The sequence below is a fragment of the Molossus molossus genome, unplaced genomic scaffold, assembly GCF_014108415.1.
Source record: "Molossus molossus isolate mMolMol1 unplaced genomic scaffold, mMolMol1.p scaffold_m16_p_13, whole genome shotgun sequence".
NCBI lineage: Eukaryota > Metazoa > Chordata > Mammalia > Chiroptera > Molossidae > Molossus > Molossus molossus.
In genome coordinates, this window is record NW_023425348.1 from 44,445,786 (window position 1) to 44,467,107 (window position 21,322).

The 21,322-nt window shown below is 38.0% G+C and overlaps 1 protein-coding gene across 1 annotated transcript in view; it reads right to left on the bottom strand.

Moving 5' to 3' along the window:
• RNF169 (ring finger protein 169) overlaps positions 1 to 21,322 on the bottom strand; it is a 77,500-nt gene that overhangs the window by 34,022 nt on the left and 22,156 nt on the right. The window contains exon 2 of the mRNA XM_036258041.1: positions 11,050 to 11,123. Within this exon, the coding sequence (XP_036113934.1) occupies positions 11,050 to 11,123 (74 nt within the window). The remainder of the gene's footprint in view (positions 1 to 11,049; positions 11,124 to 21,322) is intronic.

The following is a 21,322-nucleotide window of genomic DNA, read 5'->3' on the forward strand; positions in this document are numbered from 1 at the left end:
TAACTGAAAACAGGGATTCAGACACTTGCATGCCAATGTTCATTGCAGCATTATTCACAATAGCCATAAAGTGAAAACAACACAAGTGTCCATCAAGAGATGAATAAACAAAATGTGATATATACATATAATGGAGTATTATTCAGCCATAAAAAGAAAAGAAATACTAAAACATGCTACAGTGTGGATGAATCCTGGAAATATTATGCCAAGTGAAATAAGCCAGATACAAAAGGAACAAATATTGTATGATTTCACTTATATATCTAGAATAGACAAATTTATAGAAATAGCCCTGGGCAGTGTGGCTCAGTGGTACAGCATCGGAGCATGGACCAATGAGTCATGGGTTCTATTCCGGTCAAGGGCACGTACTTCAGTTGCAGTTGGTCCGTGGCCCCGGTCAGGGTCATGTGGGAGGCAACCAGTTGATGTGTCCCTCTCACGTCGATGTTTCTCTCTCTTTCCCTTTCTCTCCCTCTCTCTCCCACTCTATCTAAAGATAAATAGAAAAAAAATCCTTGGATGGGGATTAAACAAACAAAAAAATTTTGTAGAAATAAAATGGTTACCAGGGTCTGGAGGGAAAGCGTAATGGAGAGATAATTCAAGGGTACAGAGTTTCTGTTTGGAGTGATCAAAAATGTTTGGAAAAAGATAGAAGTGATGGTTGCATAACACTGTGAATATACTTAAGGCTACTGAATTTTACACTTAAAATCATTAAAATGAAAAATTTTTTAATAATATGAACTTTTTTCCCACAGAATTTTACAATTCTGCTTACTTTTATAAAAATAGAAAAAATAAATCTATTTTAATTTATTAAAACTCTCCCTAATCAAATGTTTTAACAACATATTTTCTTTTGTACTAGAGACAGAAGAGGTGCAACTGCTTCTAGAAAATTCTCTAGTTTGGCTTTCAACTAACATTGAAATGATTTGAAACTATTCTCTAAACCATGAAAATTATTATACTAATGCAGTAATCTTATAACTACTGATCCTCTCCTCTCATAAATAAAAGAGAAAAGACAGCACATTGCAGAAATAGCCTGAATAACCTGCTATTCTAATTAAATTTAATCATGTTTTTAATTTCCCAAATACGTTATTTTCTTTAAAAAGCACATTACTTGATAAAATTGTTTTTCCTTGTCTGGGGAGTTGTAACTAGCAAAAGGAAAAAACAACCATGTTTAACATTTCTGGATTTTGGGCATCCTATAAAATTGCTGTTCTTCCCTTAGGCAGTCAAAATTAAAACTTATTCGTTTGAGTTTTTTCTTCTTATTAGTACTATATAGTTTATCTGCTCTTAGAGATGCAGAAGATTCTGTATTTTCTGGTTCTAAAGAGAAGCATTTCAGCACATGCCAAAAGTAAGCATTTCCTCAAAGATTACATAATATTCCAGAGGAAGAAAGAAATTTTGTAGCAAAAAGAACTCTAGAAATCTTAAAATACCACTAGTGCTATCATGAGCCAGCTATACATCCTTACACAAGTCATTTCTCTTAAAAGAAGTAGTTCTGAAACTATATAATCAACAATTCAATTAAATCAGCATTTTGATGACTACTTATGTGCAAGATACTGTATCAGGTGCAATGGAGAGTTAAAGAGACTAAACACAGATCCATCTTGAAAGATTTTACAATCTAATAGGAAAATATATTTTTAAACAAGTAAATAACCTGCTGCTTCTGCTGTGTGACAGAGCATATTTTAAATTTACTAGGTAAATACAAGCTTCTTTTAAAATAACTTTTTTTTTTTTTAAAGGAGGGGCAGGGGTAAGGCCAGCTCAACATTCAGCTAATGATTCATTTAGCCAATTAGATGTAAGTGAAATGTTCAAGTTTTAATAAAGTATATTATATTTTACAGTTCATGGCAGAAAGATAATATAAGGGACTTAAAAGATATATAGATAATTCATAGATAATTAGGTACTAAAAGTTTACTTACCTTTGAAAAATTTCCTTCACAAAAGTTAATGTCTGCCTTATAGAGACTTGATTCACTTCAGTAACTCATTGAGCATATCTGATTACTCTGCACTCTGTCTAAGAACTAAGAACTGCATGCTTACTACTTGAATAATTTAGCCAGCAATGGGGAGAAAATACTCCTCAAAAACGAACCAGTGGGGAGGGAGAGAAAAGAAAATAGATAGGTCAGTAAACCAATTCAGAGAAAGCCTAAACCACTCATGTGATCCACAGAACTATCAAAAGCAGTTCATCTTTCCCACCACAGAAACCAGGGAGATAAGCAGTCTTCTTCGAAGCAAAGGCTTTTTCTCCTACCTTCAACCTTCTAGAGTCCAATGATTCTAAGGCAAACAGCAGCATGCTGGATAATATGTTTCCCAACACTAATATAAAACAACTGTTACTTAACCAGGTGGTCAAAGTTAAGCACCTAACACACTGTATAAACAGAAGAAATGATGATGTAAATAAGAAGCTTAACCCAACAAATAAATAGAACTTATAGAGATGAATCAGTTATTTCAAATGACAAAAATGACTCACAATCTCACATAGAGTGAAAACATAAAATGAAATCAGTATTAAAATAATTTCTCCCTGCCCTGGCCGGCTTGGCTCAGTGGTTACAGCATAGGCTCTCTGACCAGAGAATTCTGGGTTTGGTTCCCGCTAAGGGCATGTACCTTGGTTGCAGTTTGTCCCCGGTCCTGATTGGGGTTGTGTGGGTGGCAACCACTGAATGTATCTCTTTCACATCAATGTTTCTCTGTTCTCAGGTAAGGATAAAAACTAATAATAATAATTTCTCTCTGAAAATTATATTTTCATTTCAACATATTTACTGCAGTCAAGAATATAACAAGAATGTGTGTGTGTGTATGTCTGTATATGCGTGTGTGTATATGTATATACACATACACGTGTATTTTTTTCAAGACTGAATAACTCCTCAATGTACCAAGATTGAAGACTGAACACATGTTAATAGTCTCTTTCCACATAAAATGTCATAAAACTTCTTTTTAATACACTACATCTATAAAAGTCTAAAAAAAGCAACAAAAAAGGATGTTATTATCAGTCAAAATCACAAATCCCCAGAAGATGGAACTGGTTTTCACATTTAAAGGTTATAAACAAACAATTCACAGAAAACATATAAGTGGCCAGTGAGTATAAGATGCTCCCCCGCTCTAGTAATCAGGGAAATATAAATTAAATCAATGAGATACCATTTTGTCCAGCAGATTAGCAAAATATTTGAAACAGGGGCAGTAGGGCTCTCATTTACTGCTGGTGAGAGAGTAAGCTGAAAAAGTCTTTTTAAAAGGTAATTTGTTGATATCCACCAAAACACAAAGTACCCTTTAAATCTGCACTTTCACTTCTAGGACTCTAACCTAAAGGAAGTATTTGCTCATATATATTCATGTGTGTTAGTACAGCCTCTCTTTTAAAATGGAGGAAATGAGAAACAATTTAAATGACCAATGATAATGGAATGGTTAAGTGAATTATGCCTCATCATACTATGAAATACCATTCAGGAAAAGTATCTATGTGAAAGCACACACACACACCCCCACCTCAAAAAAAATAAATAAATAAAACACAATGGGTCATATTATTCCTAAAAATCCTAGCTTCTTTCAAGTATTTACCATCAGACTGACACACCCAAGACCCCTCTTTATGGTAGTCACCTACCTACCTCTCTGTCAAGTCCCCTAATTCACAGAAAAACTTAACTAAGTTTTTCTCCAACCACTTCAGTGATCATTCCTGAAGATTTCAATATTAATATACTCTCTTAGTTCCTTCACTTCTTTCTAAATCTTTTCTTTCATCCCACTTCATTTATTTACTCCCATGATTATACCCTAAACCTTGTCATGTCCAATAACTAAACCACATCCCAGTCTCACTTTTAAGCCTCACATTTAGACCACCACTTCCTAGCTTTCCTTGTATGCTAGTGGCCCTACTTTTGCAATTCTTTATCACCATTAAAAGTTCCAGTCCATTGATCATACAACTCTTTCACTGTCCATCAAGTACCTCATGTTCTCAATTTCTTCCTTAAATAACCATGGTCCCAAAACTATAACTTCCTTGTATACAACTTCTAGTTCACTGCATCTCTCCCTCCAGCATACTTCTGGCAAAACCCTAACCCTGGTTAAACCTAACACATTGCTTATTCCAAAAGTGTTCTAATTGGTCTTACTTCCATTCTTGATCAATAGGCAGACTGCTAGATGTCTACCCAATATCTACTCTCCCTTTCCTTAATAAGAGAACCCTGATTTCACTTAGGAAATTAATGTACCCAGCTAAAACACTACCAAGTCTCCCTGGCAGCTACAGGAAGTCTGTGAAACTGGAATATAAAATAAGTGAAGTCACTGGGTAGGGCTTTAAAGAAAGCTCTTTAAAAAGACCCAATTCAGCTGACATGTGTTTTTCTGCCTTCTGTCTAGATGTGATTCTAGAGAAGGATCAACCAACTTATACCACAATCAGACAGGCACACTTGAAGATGTCTAAACAGAAAGACAAAAGGAACCTGAATCCCTGATGTCATAGAGCTGCCATATCAATCGGGCTGCCTACCTCCAGTTTTTTGTTACTTAAGAAAAATAGCTAGCCAGTGTGGCTCAGTGGTTGAGTGTCGATCCATGCACCAAGAGGTCACCGGTTTGATTCCCGGTTGGGGCACATGCCAGGTTGTGGGCGGATCCCCAGTGGGCAGCGTGCAGGAGGTAGCCAATCAGTGTTCTCTCTCATCGATGTTTCTATCTCTTTCTCCCTCTCCCTTCCTCTTGCTCTAAAATCAATAAGAAAAAACAAAAATTTTTTAAAGAAAAATAAAGCTCCTAATTTGTTTGAGTCATTATTTTGAGGTCTCTTCTATTTACAGTAAATACAGTTCCTAACTCCTAGGTCCATTACAGCTTATTCCCCACAGAGCAACCACAGACCTTTTAAAAGTATAAGCCAGATCATATTACTAGTTTCTCATCACATTTTAAATAAATTTAGGCTCCCTACCAGGTCAACTAGGCCTTCTTTGATCTGGTCCTTCTGTCTCTCCCAATTCATCTCCTACCAAATCCCTATACCATTCTTCCACTCAACACTTGCACACTCAGCTCCAGCCACACTGTTCCTTGAACAAGCCAAACTTGTTTCTGTCTCAGGGCCTTTGCATTTGCTGCCCCCTTTGCCTGGAATGCTCTTTCCTCATACCTTTGCTTGGTTTGCTCCCTCACTCTTTCAGGTTGCAATTTAAATGGTGCCTTCTCTGAAAGTCCTCCCCTGATCACTCTTATTTAAAACAGTCTATTTGTGGCTCCTCAACTTTCCCTTCCGCTCTCCTTAACTCTTCTTATCCTGCTTTATTAATATATATAATATTAAGTGTTTGCTTATTTACTGTCTTTCTTCCCCACAAGAATGAAATCTCCTTGAGGGCAAGGACCTCAGGTAGTATCTTATTCAGCACTGTATCCCAATACCTGGCACACAGTAGGGACACGATGAATAAATTAATACAAATCATGATTTCATTTATACTGAAAAAAAAACTAAAGCGTCTGTGTGTGTGTGTGTGTGTGTGTGTGTGTGTGTAAGTAGGTAAAGGATCTAGGATATACACTAAACTTGACAGCAGTTACCTCTGGGAAAGAGTGGGAAATAAGGAAAAGAGAAACATTTTCAAAAGACAACTATAACAATAAGGCAGGAAGAAAATTTTAAACATACTTAGAAATATAAACCTATCCATAAAATCATAAAATTTAAAAATTCATAGTAACCTCAGGAAGCATGACACCACCCACCATGGGTAGGATAAACTATGATTATTAAGTAAACATCTTTTATTTATTTATTTTAAAATATGTTTTTATTGATTTTTTTTAGAGAGGAAGAGAGATAGAAACATCAATGTGAGAGACATAGATCAGCTGCCTCCTGCACGCCCCCTACTGGTGACCAAGCCTGCAACCAGGAATTGAACTGGGTCCTCTGAGTCCATGGGATGCCACACCAGCGGGGCAGTAAACATCTTTTAAAAGAACCAGAATTAGGGGAATAAAATTTCTTGTTATCTTTTTATAGCCCTTATAAAGGTTTTTACTGCCACTTATACAAAATAATAAAGTATACTAAATAAAAATTATATTAGTAGTATGTTACACATCAAATGAATAATGGTGAGTACTACAGAGTTAATTTCCACTTACCATCCCTTGCTCAGTACCAACTTTTAAAGACCTTCCTTCCCTGGAGATTCATCCAGATAATTATATGTTTACTTTATTTTGTTTCAGAAAATATGAACTCTGCGACATCTTGTTCTCTATCAAGGTATTCATACAAATGTCTAGTGCCTTTTAAATTTTTTTACATCTTTATTGAATCATATTTTACATATTATAGACCTCATCCACTTCAAGTGTATAATTTAATGACTTTTAGTAAATTTATCAAGTCGTGGAACATAATAAATCAGCTTTAGAAATTTTTGCCACTATAATAAAATCACTCATACCCATTTATTATTAATTCCCATTCCTACCCCCTACTCCAATCAAGCACGAATCTACTGTTTGTCACTATACATTTGTCTATTCTGTACATTTTCTATAAATGGAATTATATAATATATGGTCTCTTGTATCTGGCTTCTTTCATTTAGTGTCTTTTGGGGGTTCATCCATGTGGTAGCATGTATAATGATTCATGCCTTATTATTACTGAATAGTATTCCATTGTATGGATGTCCCATTAGTGACTTTTGATTTTATAACTTGAATTTCCATTTTCTAGGTTATACAATGGATGCAGGATAATTTGGGTATTTGGGGTGTGGGGGAGAAGGACCTATATAGCGAACTTCTATTTAACCCAAAGAACACAGGTTAGTGTTTTTCAAACACAATCCACTTTATACATGATGAGATTGTCTTAGCTTCCCTCAACAACATTTTGCCATCAGTCCCTTTTAAAACCATCTTTCTGCTCCTCCCTCCTAACAGGAACAAAAGTATAGTTCCCCAAGGTTTCTTCTCTCTCCCAAGGCTTATAAAAACCTCTACCCTTACTATTCCAACTACTTTAATTCCTTTTCTACCTCTAAGTCCTTGTTTTCTCTTTATCTTCACGCTGATAGCTTTAAATTTTCCATAATCTCCAATTTTTTAAAAGGCACATTAGAGCTAAGTATCTGGATATTCTGGATTGTATTTAAGATGAATCTGTGGTTCTTTTGATGTGGTTCCTGAGAATAATTTCTTACTATGTAGAAAAAAGCTCTGTGATTTTTTAAAAAACCCAAAAATCAAACAAAACAATTTCACAATACCATTATAAAAGGAAAATGAAGACCCAACTCAACATATTACACCCTCATTTTAAAAAGGGCCAAAGAAGAAGAGAGAGAAAAACTTGAACAGATCAATTACAACTAAGGAAATTGAAGATGTAATCAAGAAACTCCCAGCAAACAAAATCCCAGGCCCATATGGCTTCACGGGGGAGTTTTACCAAATACTCAAAGAACTAACATCCATTCTCCTCAAACCATTCCAAAAAATTCAAGAAGAAAGACTTCCAAACTTGTTTTCTGATGCCAGCATAATTCCAATTCCAAAGCCAGATAAAGACACTACAAAGAAAGAAAACTACAGACCAATATCCCTGATAAACACAGATGCCAAAATCCTCCATAAAATATTAGCAAATTGGATCCAGCAATACATTAAAAAAATCATTCACCATGACCAAGTGGGATTCATCCCAGGGATGCAAGCCTGGTAAAATATTCGCAAATCAATAAATGTGATACACCACATAAACAAAATGAAAGATAAAAACCATATGATCAGCCCTGGCCAGTTTGGCTCAGCGGTTAGAGCGTCAGCCTGCGGTCCTGAGAGACCCGGGTTCGGTTCCCGCTAAGGGCACGTACCTCGGTTGCAGTTTGTCCCCGGCCCTGGTCGGTCGTGCGGGTGGCAGCCACTCGATGTGTTCCTTTCACATCGATGTTTCTCTCTCTCTCTCTGTTCCTCTCTCTCCCTCCCACTCTACCTGAACAAAAAAATGGGAAAATGTCCTCGGGTGAGGATTAAAAAAAAAACAAAAAAAAAACCATATGATCATATCAATAACGATGAAAAAGCATTTGAAAAAATCCAGCATCCATTTCTGATAAAAATGCTCAGCAATGTGGGAATAGGGGAATCATATCTCGACATAATAAAAGCCATATATGAAAAACCTACAGCCAACATCATACTCAATGGGCAAAAACTAAAAGCATTTAGTTTTTGTTTCTTAAAAACAGGAACAAGATAGGAATGCCCACTTTCACCACTCTTATTTAAACATAATACTGGAAGTCTTAGCCACAGCAATTAGACAAAAAGAAAAAAATAAAAGGGATCCAAATTGGAAAGGAGGAAGTGAAACTGTCATTATTTGCAGATGACATGATATTGTACATAGAAAACCCTAAAGACTCCATCAAAAATCTACTAGATTTAATAAATGAATTCGGCAAAGTAGCAAGATACAAAATTAACATCAAGAAATCAACAACATTCTTATACACCAATTATGAACTCACAGAACGAGAAACTAAAAAAACAATCCCATTTACCAGTGCAGCAAAAAAAATTAAGATACCTGGGAATAAACTTAACCAAAGAAGTAAAAGACCTGTTTGCAGAAAACTACAGGACATTGGAAAAAGAAATAAAGACATAAAAAAGTGGAAGCATAGACTATGTTCATGGATTGGAAGAATTAACATCATTAAAATGTCCATACTACCCAAAACAATCTACAGATTCAATGCAATCCCCATTAAAATACCAATGATATATTTCACAGAACTAGAACAAATACTTCATAAGCTTATATGGAACCAAAAAAGACCCCAAATAGCCATAGCAATCTTGAAAAAGAAGAACAAAGTAGGAGGGATCACAATACCAAATATCAGGTTATACTACAAAGCCACAATAATCAAAACAGTCTGGTACTGGCACAAGAACAGACATATAGATCAATGGAACAAAACAGAGAACCCAGAAATTGACCCAAGACATTATGTTCAACTTATATTTGACAAAGGTGGCAATAGCATACAATAGAGTAAAGACAGCATCTTTAATAAATGGTGTTGAGAAAATTGGGCAGATACATGCAAAAAAATGAAACTAGACCACCAACTTACACCATAAACAAGAATAAACTCAAAATGGATAAAAGACTTAAATGTGATTTGTGAATCTATAAAAACCCTAGAAGAAAATGTAGGCAACAAAATTTCAGACATCACATGCAGCAGAATTTTCACTGATATGCCTAAGGCAAGAGAAACAAAGAAAAAAATGAACACATGGGACTACATCAAACTAAAAAGCTTCTGCACAGCAAAAGAAACAACCATCAAAATGGAAAGTGAACCCACTCTATGGGAGACCATAACTGTCAATAATACATCAAATAAGAGGTTAATTTCCAACATATATAGAGTACTCATACAACTCAACAAAAGAAAGACAAAGAACCCAATTAAAAAATGGGCAGAGGGCCCTGGCCGGTTTGGCTCAGCAGTTAGAGCGTCGGCCTGCGGTCCGGAGAGACCCAGGTTCGGTTCCCGCTAAGGGCACGTACCTCGGTTGCAGTTTGTCCCCGGCCCTGGTTGGTCGTGTGGGTGGCAGCCACTCGATGTGTCCCTTCACGTCGATGTTTCTCTCTCTCTCTCTTCCTCTCTCTCCCTCCCACTCTATCTGTACAGAAAATGGAAAAATGTCCTCGGGTGAGGATAAAAAAAAAAAAATGGGCAGAGGACCTAAATAAACACCTCTCCAAAAAGTACATACAAATGGCCAAGAGACATAGGAAAAAATGTTCAATGTCACTAATCATCAGAGAAATGCAAATTAAAATGACTATGAGGTATCACCTCACACCCACCAGAATGACTGCCATCAACAAATCATCAAAAAGTGCTGGCAAGGGTGTGGAGAAAAGGGGACTCCAGTACACTGCTGGTGGGAATGCAGATTGGTGCAGCCACTATGGAAAACAGTATGTTGTTTCCTCAAAAAATTAAAAATGGAACTGCCATTTGACCCAGTGATCCCACTTCTAGGAATATATCCTAAGAAGCCTGAAACACCAATCAGAAAGAATATGTGTACCCCCATGTTCATAGCAGCACTATTTACAATTGCTAAGATCTGGAAACGGTCCAAGTGTCCATCAATAGATGAGTGGATAAAAAAGCTGTGGTACATATACACAATGGAACACTACATAGTTATAAAAAGAATGATCTCTTATCCTTTGAGACGACATGGAGGGACCTGAAAATATTATGCTAAGTGAAATAAGCCAGTCAGAGAAAGTCAAATAGCACATGATCTCACTTATTTGTGGAATATAATGAACAAATAAGCTGATGAACAAAACAGATCCAGAGACATAGAAAGGAGTACGATTCAGACTGAAAACCTCAGAGGAGGGGGGGTGGGATTAGATAAACCAAAGAATTTATATGCATGTGTGCATAACCAATGAACATAGACAACAATGTTGTGAGAGGGCAGGGGGGCGGGATCAGGAGGAGGATGTCTAGGGGAGAAAATGGAGAAACATCTGTAACAAAAATAATTAATAAAAATGTAAAAATTGGCAAACTTTATTACACTAAAAATAAATAAATAAATAAAAAATGAATGGCAGCCCTGGCCAGTTTGGCTAAGTTGTTATAGCCTAGGCCCGAGGACCGAAGAGTCACAGGTTCGATTCCCAGTCAAGGGCACACCTCAGTTGCAGGTTGGATCCCTGACCCCATTTGGGTCGTGCAGGAGGCAACCAATTGTTATGTCTTTATCACATCGATGTTTCTCTCTCTCTCTCTTTCTCCTTCCCTCCCTCCCTCCCATTCTATCTAAAAAAATCAATGGAAAAATATCCTTGAGTGAGGATTAAAAAAATAAAAAATGAATGGCATGATAACATGTATACTATACCTTTCTCAGGCTTTCATATTCCTCACGAAGTTCCCCAGGCTTGCTTAATTTGATTGGTGTTCTGAATATAAACTCTGGAAAAAAGGGAAAAGAAGAAGATCTTTAACAGGAATTTCTAGGAAGGAACCAAGTTCACTTTGTCCTACTGCTTTCCCCACATTTTAAACATTAAAAATTGCAGTCATCTTGCCCTGGCTTGTGTTGCTAAGTGGTTAGAGCATCAGCCTGCACACCGAAAGGTCTTGGGTTTGATTCCACCTCAAAGATACATGCCTGGGTTGCAGATTCAATCCATAGCCCCAGTTGGGGCAGGAGACAACCAATCGATGTGTCTACCTCACATCAATGTCTCTCTCCTCTCTCTCCCCCCCCCCCGTCACTCTCTCTCTATCTCTATCTCTCCCCGCTTCCCTCCCTCCCTTCCACTCTCTCTAAAAATCAATGGAAAAAATATATCCTCAGGTGAGGATTAACAAAAAAATATTTTTAATTATGGTCATCTTAATTTGAATATTCATTTATTCATTTAATAAATAATTATTAAAGGGAGTAAATCAGGCACAATTCTAAGCACTGGGAGAAGCACTGAACAAATAACGTCCTTGCTCCATGGAGTTTACAGTCTTGTAAAGGGAAACAGAGAATAAACAAATAAGCGTGTGTACATAATACATTTGGTGGTACTAAGTGCTATTGAAGGAAATAAATGTAAAGTGGAAGAAAAAGATTATTTTATATAGAGTGGTCTGGAAGAGCTTCACTGGTAAAGTAACATATTAAAAGACTTTAAGAAAAAACTATATTTAAAACTTAGTTCAGTGTTACCAAGTAACATTTTTTTATTATTTTATTTTTTTGCTTTTTTAAAATTTATTTTTACTTTTTAATTTTTTTGTTACAGATGTTTCTCCTTTTATACCCCATTGACACCCTCCTCCCCATCCCCCCCCCCGCCCCATCCCCGGCTTTGTTGTCCATGTCCATTGGTTATGCATATATGCATATAAGTTCTGTGGCTAATCTCTTCCCACCCCCACCACCCCCTCTTCTGAGGGTTGTCAGTCTGTACCCTACTTCCGTGTTTCTGGGTCTACCCTATTCCTCAGACTGTTATATTCATTATATTCCATATATAAGTGAGACCATGTGGTATTTGTCTTTTTCTGCTTGGCTTGTTTCACTTAGGATAATACTTTCCAGGTCCCTCCATGTAGTGTCAAAGGATAAGAGATCTTTCTTTCTTACAGCTGCATAGTACTCCATTGTAGTGTTACCAAGTAACATTTTAAATGAGCTGAAGTTTTATTCATAATACTGTATATGTCTATTTCTTTTTCAACATTGCCACCAGAATGTTTTCCTGTACACAATCTGTAAATCAGCGTTCTCAACCTGTGGGTCGTGACCCCTTCGGAGGTCGAACGACTCTTTCACAGGGGTCACCTAAGAGCACTGAAACACATATTTCTGATGGTCTTAGGAACCGAGACACCGTTCCTCTATCTGCCTCCAGGCGGGTCCGCCCAAATGCAGATACCCCCACATACAACATGTGGAACTGTATTAAAGGGTCTCAGCATTAGGAAGGTGAGAAACACTGCTGTAAATATTGTCAGTATATAACCTGATTATTTTATCCTCAAAACCTTCAGTGGTTTTGATCTGCCTATAGCATCAAGTCAAAACTTTTCAACGTGTCATTCAAGGTTCTCCAGAGACTGAGCATAACTATCTTTCGAAGGCACTGTATCTCTCAACCCTAGTTACAATATATGTGTCACATTTTAAAATCTTTTAAGCTGTTTGCTCAGCTAAAATTGTGAATCCGAGATATACAGGTACATAGAAGGCACCCAATAAATAGACGATAAAAATCCAAGTTAAGAATGAAATGAAAGTCCTAAATGCTATCAAAAAGGAGGGGGAAAGTATACACAAATTCCTTACGTGTACATGACATGTCTATATACCCCTATGTGTATATATAGTGATTGAAACAGTATTTATTCTGAATTACTAATAACTCTACATCCCACTGAGGTTGATAAATACATGTAGAAAAGTAGGCTCCTCAATCAGTTGTCTTTGTCATTTTTCAGTTGTCTCAACTATTTTAGAAAGACTCATTTAGTACACCTGAGAAGATTGGAAGGTCCTTAGATAGAAATATTGCACCTAATGCAGAGGCAGAAAACAGTAACTTACAGGTCTACCAAGTACTAGAGGGTTGTTAGACCCTGAGTTTGGGAGACAGAACATTCCATCACCTTCATCCACTTAAAAAAAAAGTCCTGATGACTATTTTAATCATATCCCTTAAGCCCACTTCCAGCTATAGGCAAACAGTATTTAAAATTAGATGCCTTAAAAGAGAAGGGGAAGGAGGAAAGCAAAAGCAAAAACCGTAAGGCGAAAAAACTACTTTAAATCCATTTATGTTGAATCCATTACATGTAAGATACTTCATATATATTTTCTCAGTGAAACTTCACAGAAACTTTATAAAGTAGGTATTGCACACATTTTACAATAAGAAAAATGAGGTTGATGACTTGCTCAAGGTCACAGCACTAGTACATAGCAAAACCAAAAGAAAAGCACTAATAAGAATAAAGAGATAAATTACATAATGATTTAAAAGCAACCCTTCAAGAAGATATAATAATCATGAACTTAATATGAATGTACAGCACAGCAAAAACTAATATGACTATAAGGAGAAATGAATAAATTCAAAATAATGGTAAGAAAATTTAACACACCATAACTAAAATCACATCAGGCAGACTAAAAGTTAGTAAAAATATAGAAAAATTGAACAATAAAATTAACAAACTTGATCATATACATTTACATATATGTATGCACTCAAGGAACAGAATATATATATTCCTTAAAGCAAACAAGGAGCAATTAAAAAGATACTAGGTCACAAAGAAGTTTCAAAATATTTCAAATAGTTCATATTATATAGACTTTGCTCTTGGATCCTAGGTGCTATTTTCCAAGTCAAGTTTTCTAGCTACCTGGCTAATTATTCTGGTTTACCCAATTTTCTTTCTCAATAAATTCCTTTTCTGCTTAAGTTTGTGAGAGTAGATTTCTGCTGATTAGAACTAACAACCCTAGCTGATTCTACTTTTTACTATGAAATGATCAACAAACCAACCACCAGTAAAACTGGTTAAGAAAAAAAAGAGAGGACTTCCGGTCAAGATGGCGGTGTAGGTAAACGCGGTATGGCACCCTCCCACAACCACATCAAAGTTACAACTAAACTACAGAACAACCATCATTCAAAACTGCCTGAAATCAAGCTGAATGGAAGTCCTACAACTACGGAATTAAAGCAGCAGCCACATCCAGACTGGTAGGAGGGGCGGAGGCAGACAGGCTGGTCCCACACCCACGTGTGGCAGATAAAAATCAGGAGGACACCTCGGCTGGGAAGGTCCTCCCTGAGGACTGAGGGGTCCCCATCCCACACCAGACGCCCCGCTCAGGGTTCCAGTGCCAGGAAAAGAAGTCCCCATAACTTCTGGCTGGAAAAACTAGCTGGAACTGAGGCTCAGGGAAGCTGATGCGGTTGGAGCCCCAGGCAGCTCCTTAAAGGGCTCGCGCACAGACTTATCGGACTCACTCTCTTTAAGCTTGGAGGGGAGGCAGCTTGAGGGGCACCTGGGACATACAAAAAAGAACTGAGCTGTTTGGCATTGGAGCGAGGGCTTGATAGGGGGCTTTCTCCGGGACAAACGTGCTTCGGAGGCCTTTGTTCCTTTGGTGAGCCCTTCCCTAGGGCGGCAGACAGTTGCCTTATCTGGGACTCCAGCAACCTGGCTCACACTGGTAGCCCCGCCCTGGTGATTCCCTGAGGCCCCGCCCCACCCAACTTTCAGGCCCACCCAAGCTGTTGCCACTTGCTTAACCATAGGATTGGCCTGTCCTGGATCCTGCTTCAGGTTTTCCTAAATTCTTTCAAACAAGTAGCATCTGGTCTCAGCCCCATACCTCTCATTAATACACAGAAACAAACACAGGGAGGCAGCCAAAATGAGGAGACAAAGAAACAGGTCCCAAATGAAAGAACAGAACAAAACCCCAGGAAAAGAACTAAGCGAAATGGAGATAAGCAACCTAACAGATGCTGAGTTCAAAATACTGTTTATAAGGATGCTCAATGAACTTAGCAAGGGCCTCAAGAGCATAAAAAAGGACCAGTCAGAAATGATGGATGCATAGTCAGAAATGAACGAGGCATTAACTGAAATAAAGAATAATTTACACAGATTCAATAGTACAGTACGTAAATCCAAGAAGCAAACCATTGATTTGGAATATAAGGAAGCAAAAAACGCCCAATCAGAACAGCAAAAAGAAAAAAGAATCCAAAAAAATGAGGATAGTGAAAGGAGCCTCTGGGACAACTTCAAGCGTGCCAACATTCACATCTTGGGGGTGCCAGAAGGAGAACAGAGAACAAGAAATTAAAAACCTGTTTGAAACAATAATGGCAGAAAACTTTCCTAACTTGGTGAAGGAAACAGACATAGAAGTCCAGGAAGCACAGAGAGTCCCAAACAAAATGAACCCCAAGAGGCCCACACCAAGACACATCATCATCAAAATGCAAAAGGTTCAAGACAAAGAGAGAATCTTAAAAGCAGCAAGAGAAAAGCAGTTAGTTACCTACAAGGGAGTTCCCATAAGGCTGTCAGCTGATTTCTCAAAAGAAACTTTGCAGGCCAGAAGGGAGTGGCAAGAAATATTCAGAGTGATGAAAAGCAAGAACCTACAACCAAGATTACTCTATCCTGCAAAGCTGTCATTTAGAATTGATGGCCATATAAAGAGTTTCCCAGACAAGAAAAAGTTAAAGGAGTTCATCACTACCAAACCGTTATTATATGAAATGATGGTCTTTTTGAAGAAAAAGATAAAATATATGAACAAACAAAATGGCATGAATACATATCTATCAACAGTGGAATCTGCAGGCAAGGTGAACAGGCAGAGCAGAGACATGTGGATGCAGAGAGCATTTTCTTGGTTGCTGGATGGGAGGGGGTTTGGGGGGATGAGTGGGGAAGGTGAAGGGATTAAGAAGAGTAGGTTCATTGCTGGACTAACAGGCCTCAAAGGGAAGGGGGTTGGGGGGTGGGAGGAAATAAACCAAAGAAGTTATATGCATAACCAATGGACACAAACAATAGTGCTGGAAAAGGCGGGAGGGGGGCAGGAGTGGGGAGGAGGAGGTCAATGGGGGAAAAATGAGGACCATCTGTAATACAATCAACAATAAAGATTTAAAAATAAATAAATAAATAAAAAGAAAAAAAAAAGAGCCCTGGCCAGTTTGGTTCAGCAGTTAGAGCTTGGGCCTTCGGACCAAAGAGTCTCGGGTTTGATTCCAGTCAAGGGCACATAGGTTTGTGGTTCGTCCCTGACCCTGGTTGGGATTGTGCAGGAGGCAACCAATCAATGTGTCTCTCTCACATCGATGTTTCTCTCTCTCTTCCTCCCTCTCTCCCTCCTGCTCTATCTGAAGACAGGTGGAAAAATATCCTTAAGTAAGGATTAAAAATCAAAATAAAATAAAATAAAGAGAGAGAAGAAACAAAATACAGGTATCAAAGTGAGTTTAAATTTCCAGAGACTATTAAAACAATGCTATAAGGAATGATCTTGCATATATATCATTTTGCCTGTCTGCAAGTATATCCATAGATTAAATTGCTGGAATCATAACTGCTGAGGTCAAAGACTACGTGTTTTTGCAATTCTGACAGACAATACCAAATCACCTTTCCTAGTCTATCATTTCTCTTGAATTTGCCTATAGTGGTTATTTTTATATTAAACTTTGCTTTTATGGCTTCTGCATTTTGCATCATATTTGGAAAGACCTTCCTCGGGTCAAGATACAATAACAAATTTTATCAGAGTTTCTTCTGGTATAAAAGTGTAATACTCTTCTCGTATCTACTTTTAAAAATTCGAAATCTATTTTTTAAATCTTTTTTTAATCCTCACCTGAGGATATTTTTCTGTTTATCATCAGATAGAGTGGAAGGGAGGGAGGGAGAGAGACAAACATCAGTGTGAGAGACACACACTGACTGTTGCCTACCGCATAACCCAACCAGGGCTGGGACAAACCGCAACTGAGGTATGTGCCCTTAACGAGAATCGAACCCACAACTCTTTGTGTCTGCAGGTTGACGCTCTAACCACTCAGCAAAACCAGCCAGGTCTCAAAATCTTTATTTATTTAGGAAGCAACATGAGCATAATTTTATTCAGGCTTATAAATAAGTCTACTATCCAATACAAGGAACCAAAAATATTTTAGTGATAGCCTGGTAGAAATGGTGTTAATTATTACTTACTGTTAAAAATCTGCTTTTTCTAAAATGGTTCTTGCTGACATTTAGAACAAAATGTCCCAAGACCTCAACATCTCTAGTATACAGTGTAAATAATACGAAGTTAAAAGCTTGATCCCCAACTTAGAAGCTTCCAGAGCCTTGGATAACCCAATCTCAACTTCCCCGTCTGTAAAATCAGAACACCTATCACGACAGAGTATTATGAGGATCAAATGAGTACAGTATAGTGAGAGTAAAAACATTTTGTAAACTATTTCAGCCAGTAGAGTGGCATGCGGTAGAATCAAATAACTATAAAATTGTCTCTAGTGTTAGTGAGATAAAGAAATTGTGGTTTGGCCCTGGCCGGTTTGGCTCAGCGGTTAGAGCGTCGGCCTGCGGTCTGGAGAGACCCGGGTTCGGTTCCCGCTAAGGGCACGTACTTCGGTTGCAGTTTGTCCCCGGCCCTGGTTGGTCGTGCGGGTGGCAGCCACTCGATGTGTCCCTTCACGTCGATGTTTCTCTCTCTCTCTCCCTTCCCCTCTCTCCCTCCCACTCTATCTGTACAAAAAATGGAAAAATATCCTCTGGTGAGGATAAAAAAAAAAAAGAAATTGTGGTTTGGTCTGATTTATTTGTAAATATAAGTTATAAGAAATAAAGATAATGATCCAACTCCTTTGATACATATATTATATGAAAAGTTAAATTCATTTTGGAATATTTATTAAGAAATCTCAAACTTCATAAATAAGGCCAAGTAGGTATTCTACATACTGAATGAAATCTTACTATGCCTTGACTTATTTGAGAGCAAAGAAAAATGGGCAGGGCCGTAGCCAGTTTGGCTCAGCGGTTAGAGCATCAGCCTGCAGTCCAGAGAGACCCAGGTTTGGTTCCCGCTAAGGGCACGTACCTCGGTTGCAGTTTGTCCCCAGGTTGGGTTGTGCGGGTGGCAACCACTCAATGTGTCCCTTTCACGTCGATGTTTCTCTCTCTCTCTCTCTCTCTCTGTCTCTCTCTCTCTCTCCCTCCCTCCCTCCCTCTCTATCTGAACAAAAAAAAAGGAAAAATGTCCTCAGGTGAGGATAAATAAATAAATAAATGGGCAGGGGTAGGGGAGGAGTATCAATTTACATTCACCAAATATTGCCAAGGATAGAGGAGGGTACGCAGCGCACAGAGGATCTTAGAGCAGTGAAATACTCTGTACAATATCATAATGATGGATATATGTCACTATACATTTGTCAAAATTCACAGAATGTACAACACCAAGAGTGAACCCTAATTTAAACTATGGACTTTGGGTGCTTATATCATTGTAGGTTCATCCCTGGTAACAAATATACCATTCTGATATTGATAATGAGGGAAGCTACGTATGTATGAGAGCAGTGAATCTCTGTACCTTTCTCTCAATTTTGTCATATAACTAAAACTGCTCTAAAAAAAACTACAAATTATTTTAAAATAATAATAATAAGCAGAACAACAAGATGCCGAAAGAACCAGAAAAGGTAACACTACCCTCCTTACTCCTTAGTCTAGTGGAGTTAGTCCCAAACTCACCAATCCTTCCACCAGCTTCTATGGGGATTTTCAAGTGTTTCTGTGGCACAGAAACAACCACTCACTTCACACAAAAGAAATGCTAGCAACGACTTCAGGTGGCATTGAGATGCTGAATATTTTGGTATTTGTAAATGAATCTGATGGTTCAAGTACTTTTTTGATGTCTGTCCTCTACTACTATGTTTAACAGGAAGGGAAACTCTAACAATATGATGCCTTAAGAATGACACACACCTGTGGTTAGTGACCTAAGGTGACTATTTCATTCAGTCTAATGTAAACTGTAGGAGCAGGTATACTTCCTTAAAGGTCCTCCCTAAAAAGGATTTTCTCTGGGGTGTGGTGACTGGTTATTAATAGAGACCAACAAAATAAACCACAAGACAAACATTTTGCTAATGGCACCAAACCCTCAGGAATGAAGTGTCATTAATTGTCAAAGCATCCACACTCAATACAAAATTAGAAAAAGAACCTCACTGAACTGTATTAGGAAGATGCTACTTTAACGACTCTCAAATCCAAAGGTACCTATCCCTTGGTACCTGGCTATGTTTGAGTTTCTCACTCTGTAGGTTCAACTTATCAGTGAAACAGAATGAAAAACAATTTTGGACTTAAGAGTCCCAAGGCCTTATCTGAATACTTCCACTTACTAGCTATTGGCCCTAAGGCAAATAATAAAATCTCTTTAGTTCATTCCCATCTCGGTCACTACTAGCAGCATCATTATGATGACTGGCAGTTATGTAGCACATTATACCAAGCCTGTTTCTAAGGGCTGTGTATTTATTAACTTATTTAATCTTCATAATGACCCAATGGGGAGATACTATTATCTCTAGTTTACAAGTGAGGATACTGAGGCACAGAGTCTTTAATTTGCCTACACTGCTATAAGTGAAAGAGCTATGATTTAAACCCAGGCAATCTGGCTCTAGAATCTATGCTCCTACTCACGATGTCTTACTATTACTTTAATAATTTTTTTAAACGCCTAATAACCTCATATAACAATGGGCAAAGGACATGAACAGGCAGTTAACAAAAAAAATAAATTTAGATAACTTATAAACATATTAAATCTGTTCAATTTCACTATTTCAAGATATTAAAACCTTTCATTTTTTTATTATTATTTATTTTAAACTTTACCCAAGGATATTTTTCCATTGATTTAAAAAAAATTGTTTTTTTCTTTATTGATTTGAGAGAGAGGAAGTGAGAGGGAGAGATAGAAACACTGATGAGAGAGAACATCGACTGGCTGCCTCCTGCATGCTCCCCACTAGGGATTGGGCCCACAACCTGGGCATGTGCCCTGACTGGGAATCGAACTGGTGACCTCTTGGTGCATGGGTCGACACTCAACCACTGAGACACACCAGCCGGGCCCATTGATTTTTAGATAGAGTGGAAGGAAAAGAGGGAGGAAGAAAGGAAGGGAGGGAGAGAGAAAGAGAAACATTGATGTGAGAGAGACACATCAATTGGCTGCCTCCCACACGTCCCCAACAGGGGCCAGGGAACAGAACCTGCAACTGAGGTACAAGCCCTTGACCAGAAATCAAACCTGAGACTCTTGAGTCCATGGGTCGACACTCTTACTGCTGAGCCACACCGGCCAGGGCAAAATATTAAAACCTTTTAAACCAAATGTTTTTATGTATCAGATAGGCAAAGATCAAAAGGTTTGATAAAGGCAAGAGTTAGCAAGGGGCCCTGGCCGGTTTGGCTCAGCGTTTAGAGCATCGGCCTGCAGTTCAGAGAAATCCAAATTCAGTTCCCGCTAAGGGCACATACTTTGGTTGCAGTTTGTCCCCGGCCCTGGTTGGTCGTGCGGGTGGCACTCGATGTGTCCCTTTCACGTTGATGTTTCTCTCGCTCTCTCTCCCTCCCACTCTGTCTGAACAAAAAATGGAAGAATATCCTCGGGTGAGGATAAAAAAATAAACAAAATAAAAAAGAGTTAGCAAGGGCATCCTTTATCTTAAAGATAAATATCATACATATGTACAAAGATGTACATACAAGAATGTTCACTGCAAATTACTCAATACAAAAGACTAGAAATGACCTAAATATCCTTCAACTAGAGATTGATTGAATAAATTTTCAGATAAGTGGGATACCATGAATGTATTTCTATACTGTGTGTGTTTATTCCTGGCATGGTTTCTTGGTTTACCTGGTAATTTTGTTAGAATATCTGTCATTCACTGTGTATGAAAAACTGTAGAGGCTCTGGATATTATATCCCTATAGAGATTCACTATGTTCTCTGACAGGCAATTAGAATGAGGGTAGGACATGAGCTGATTCAAGGCAGGCTG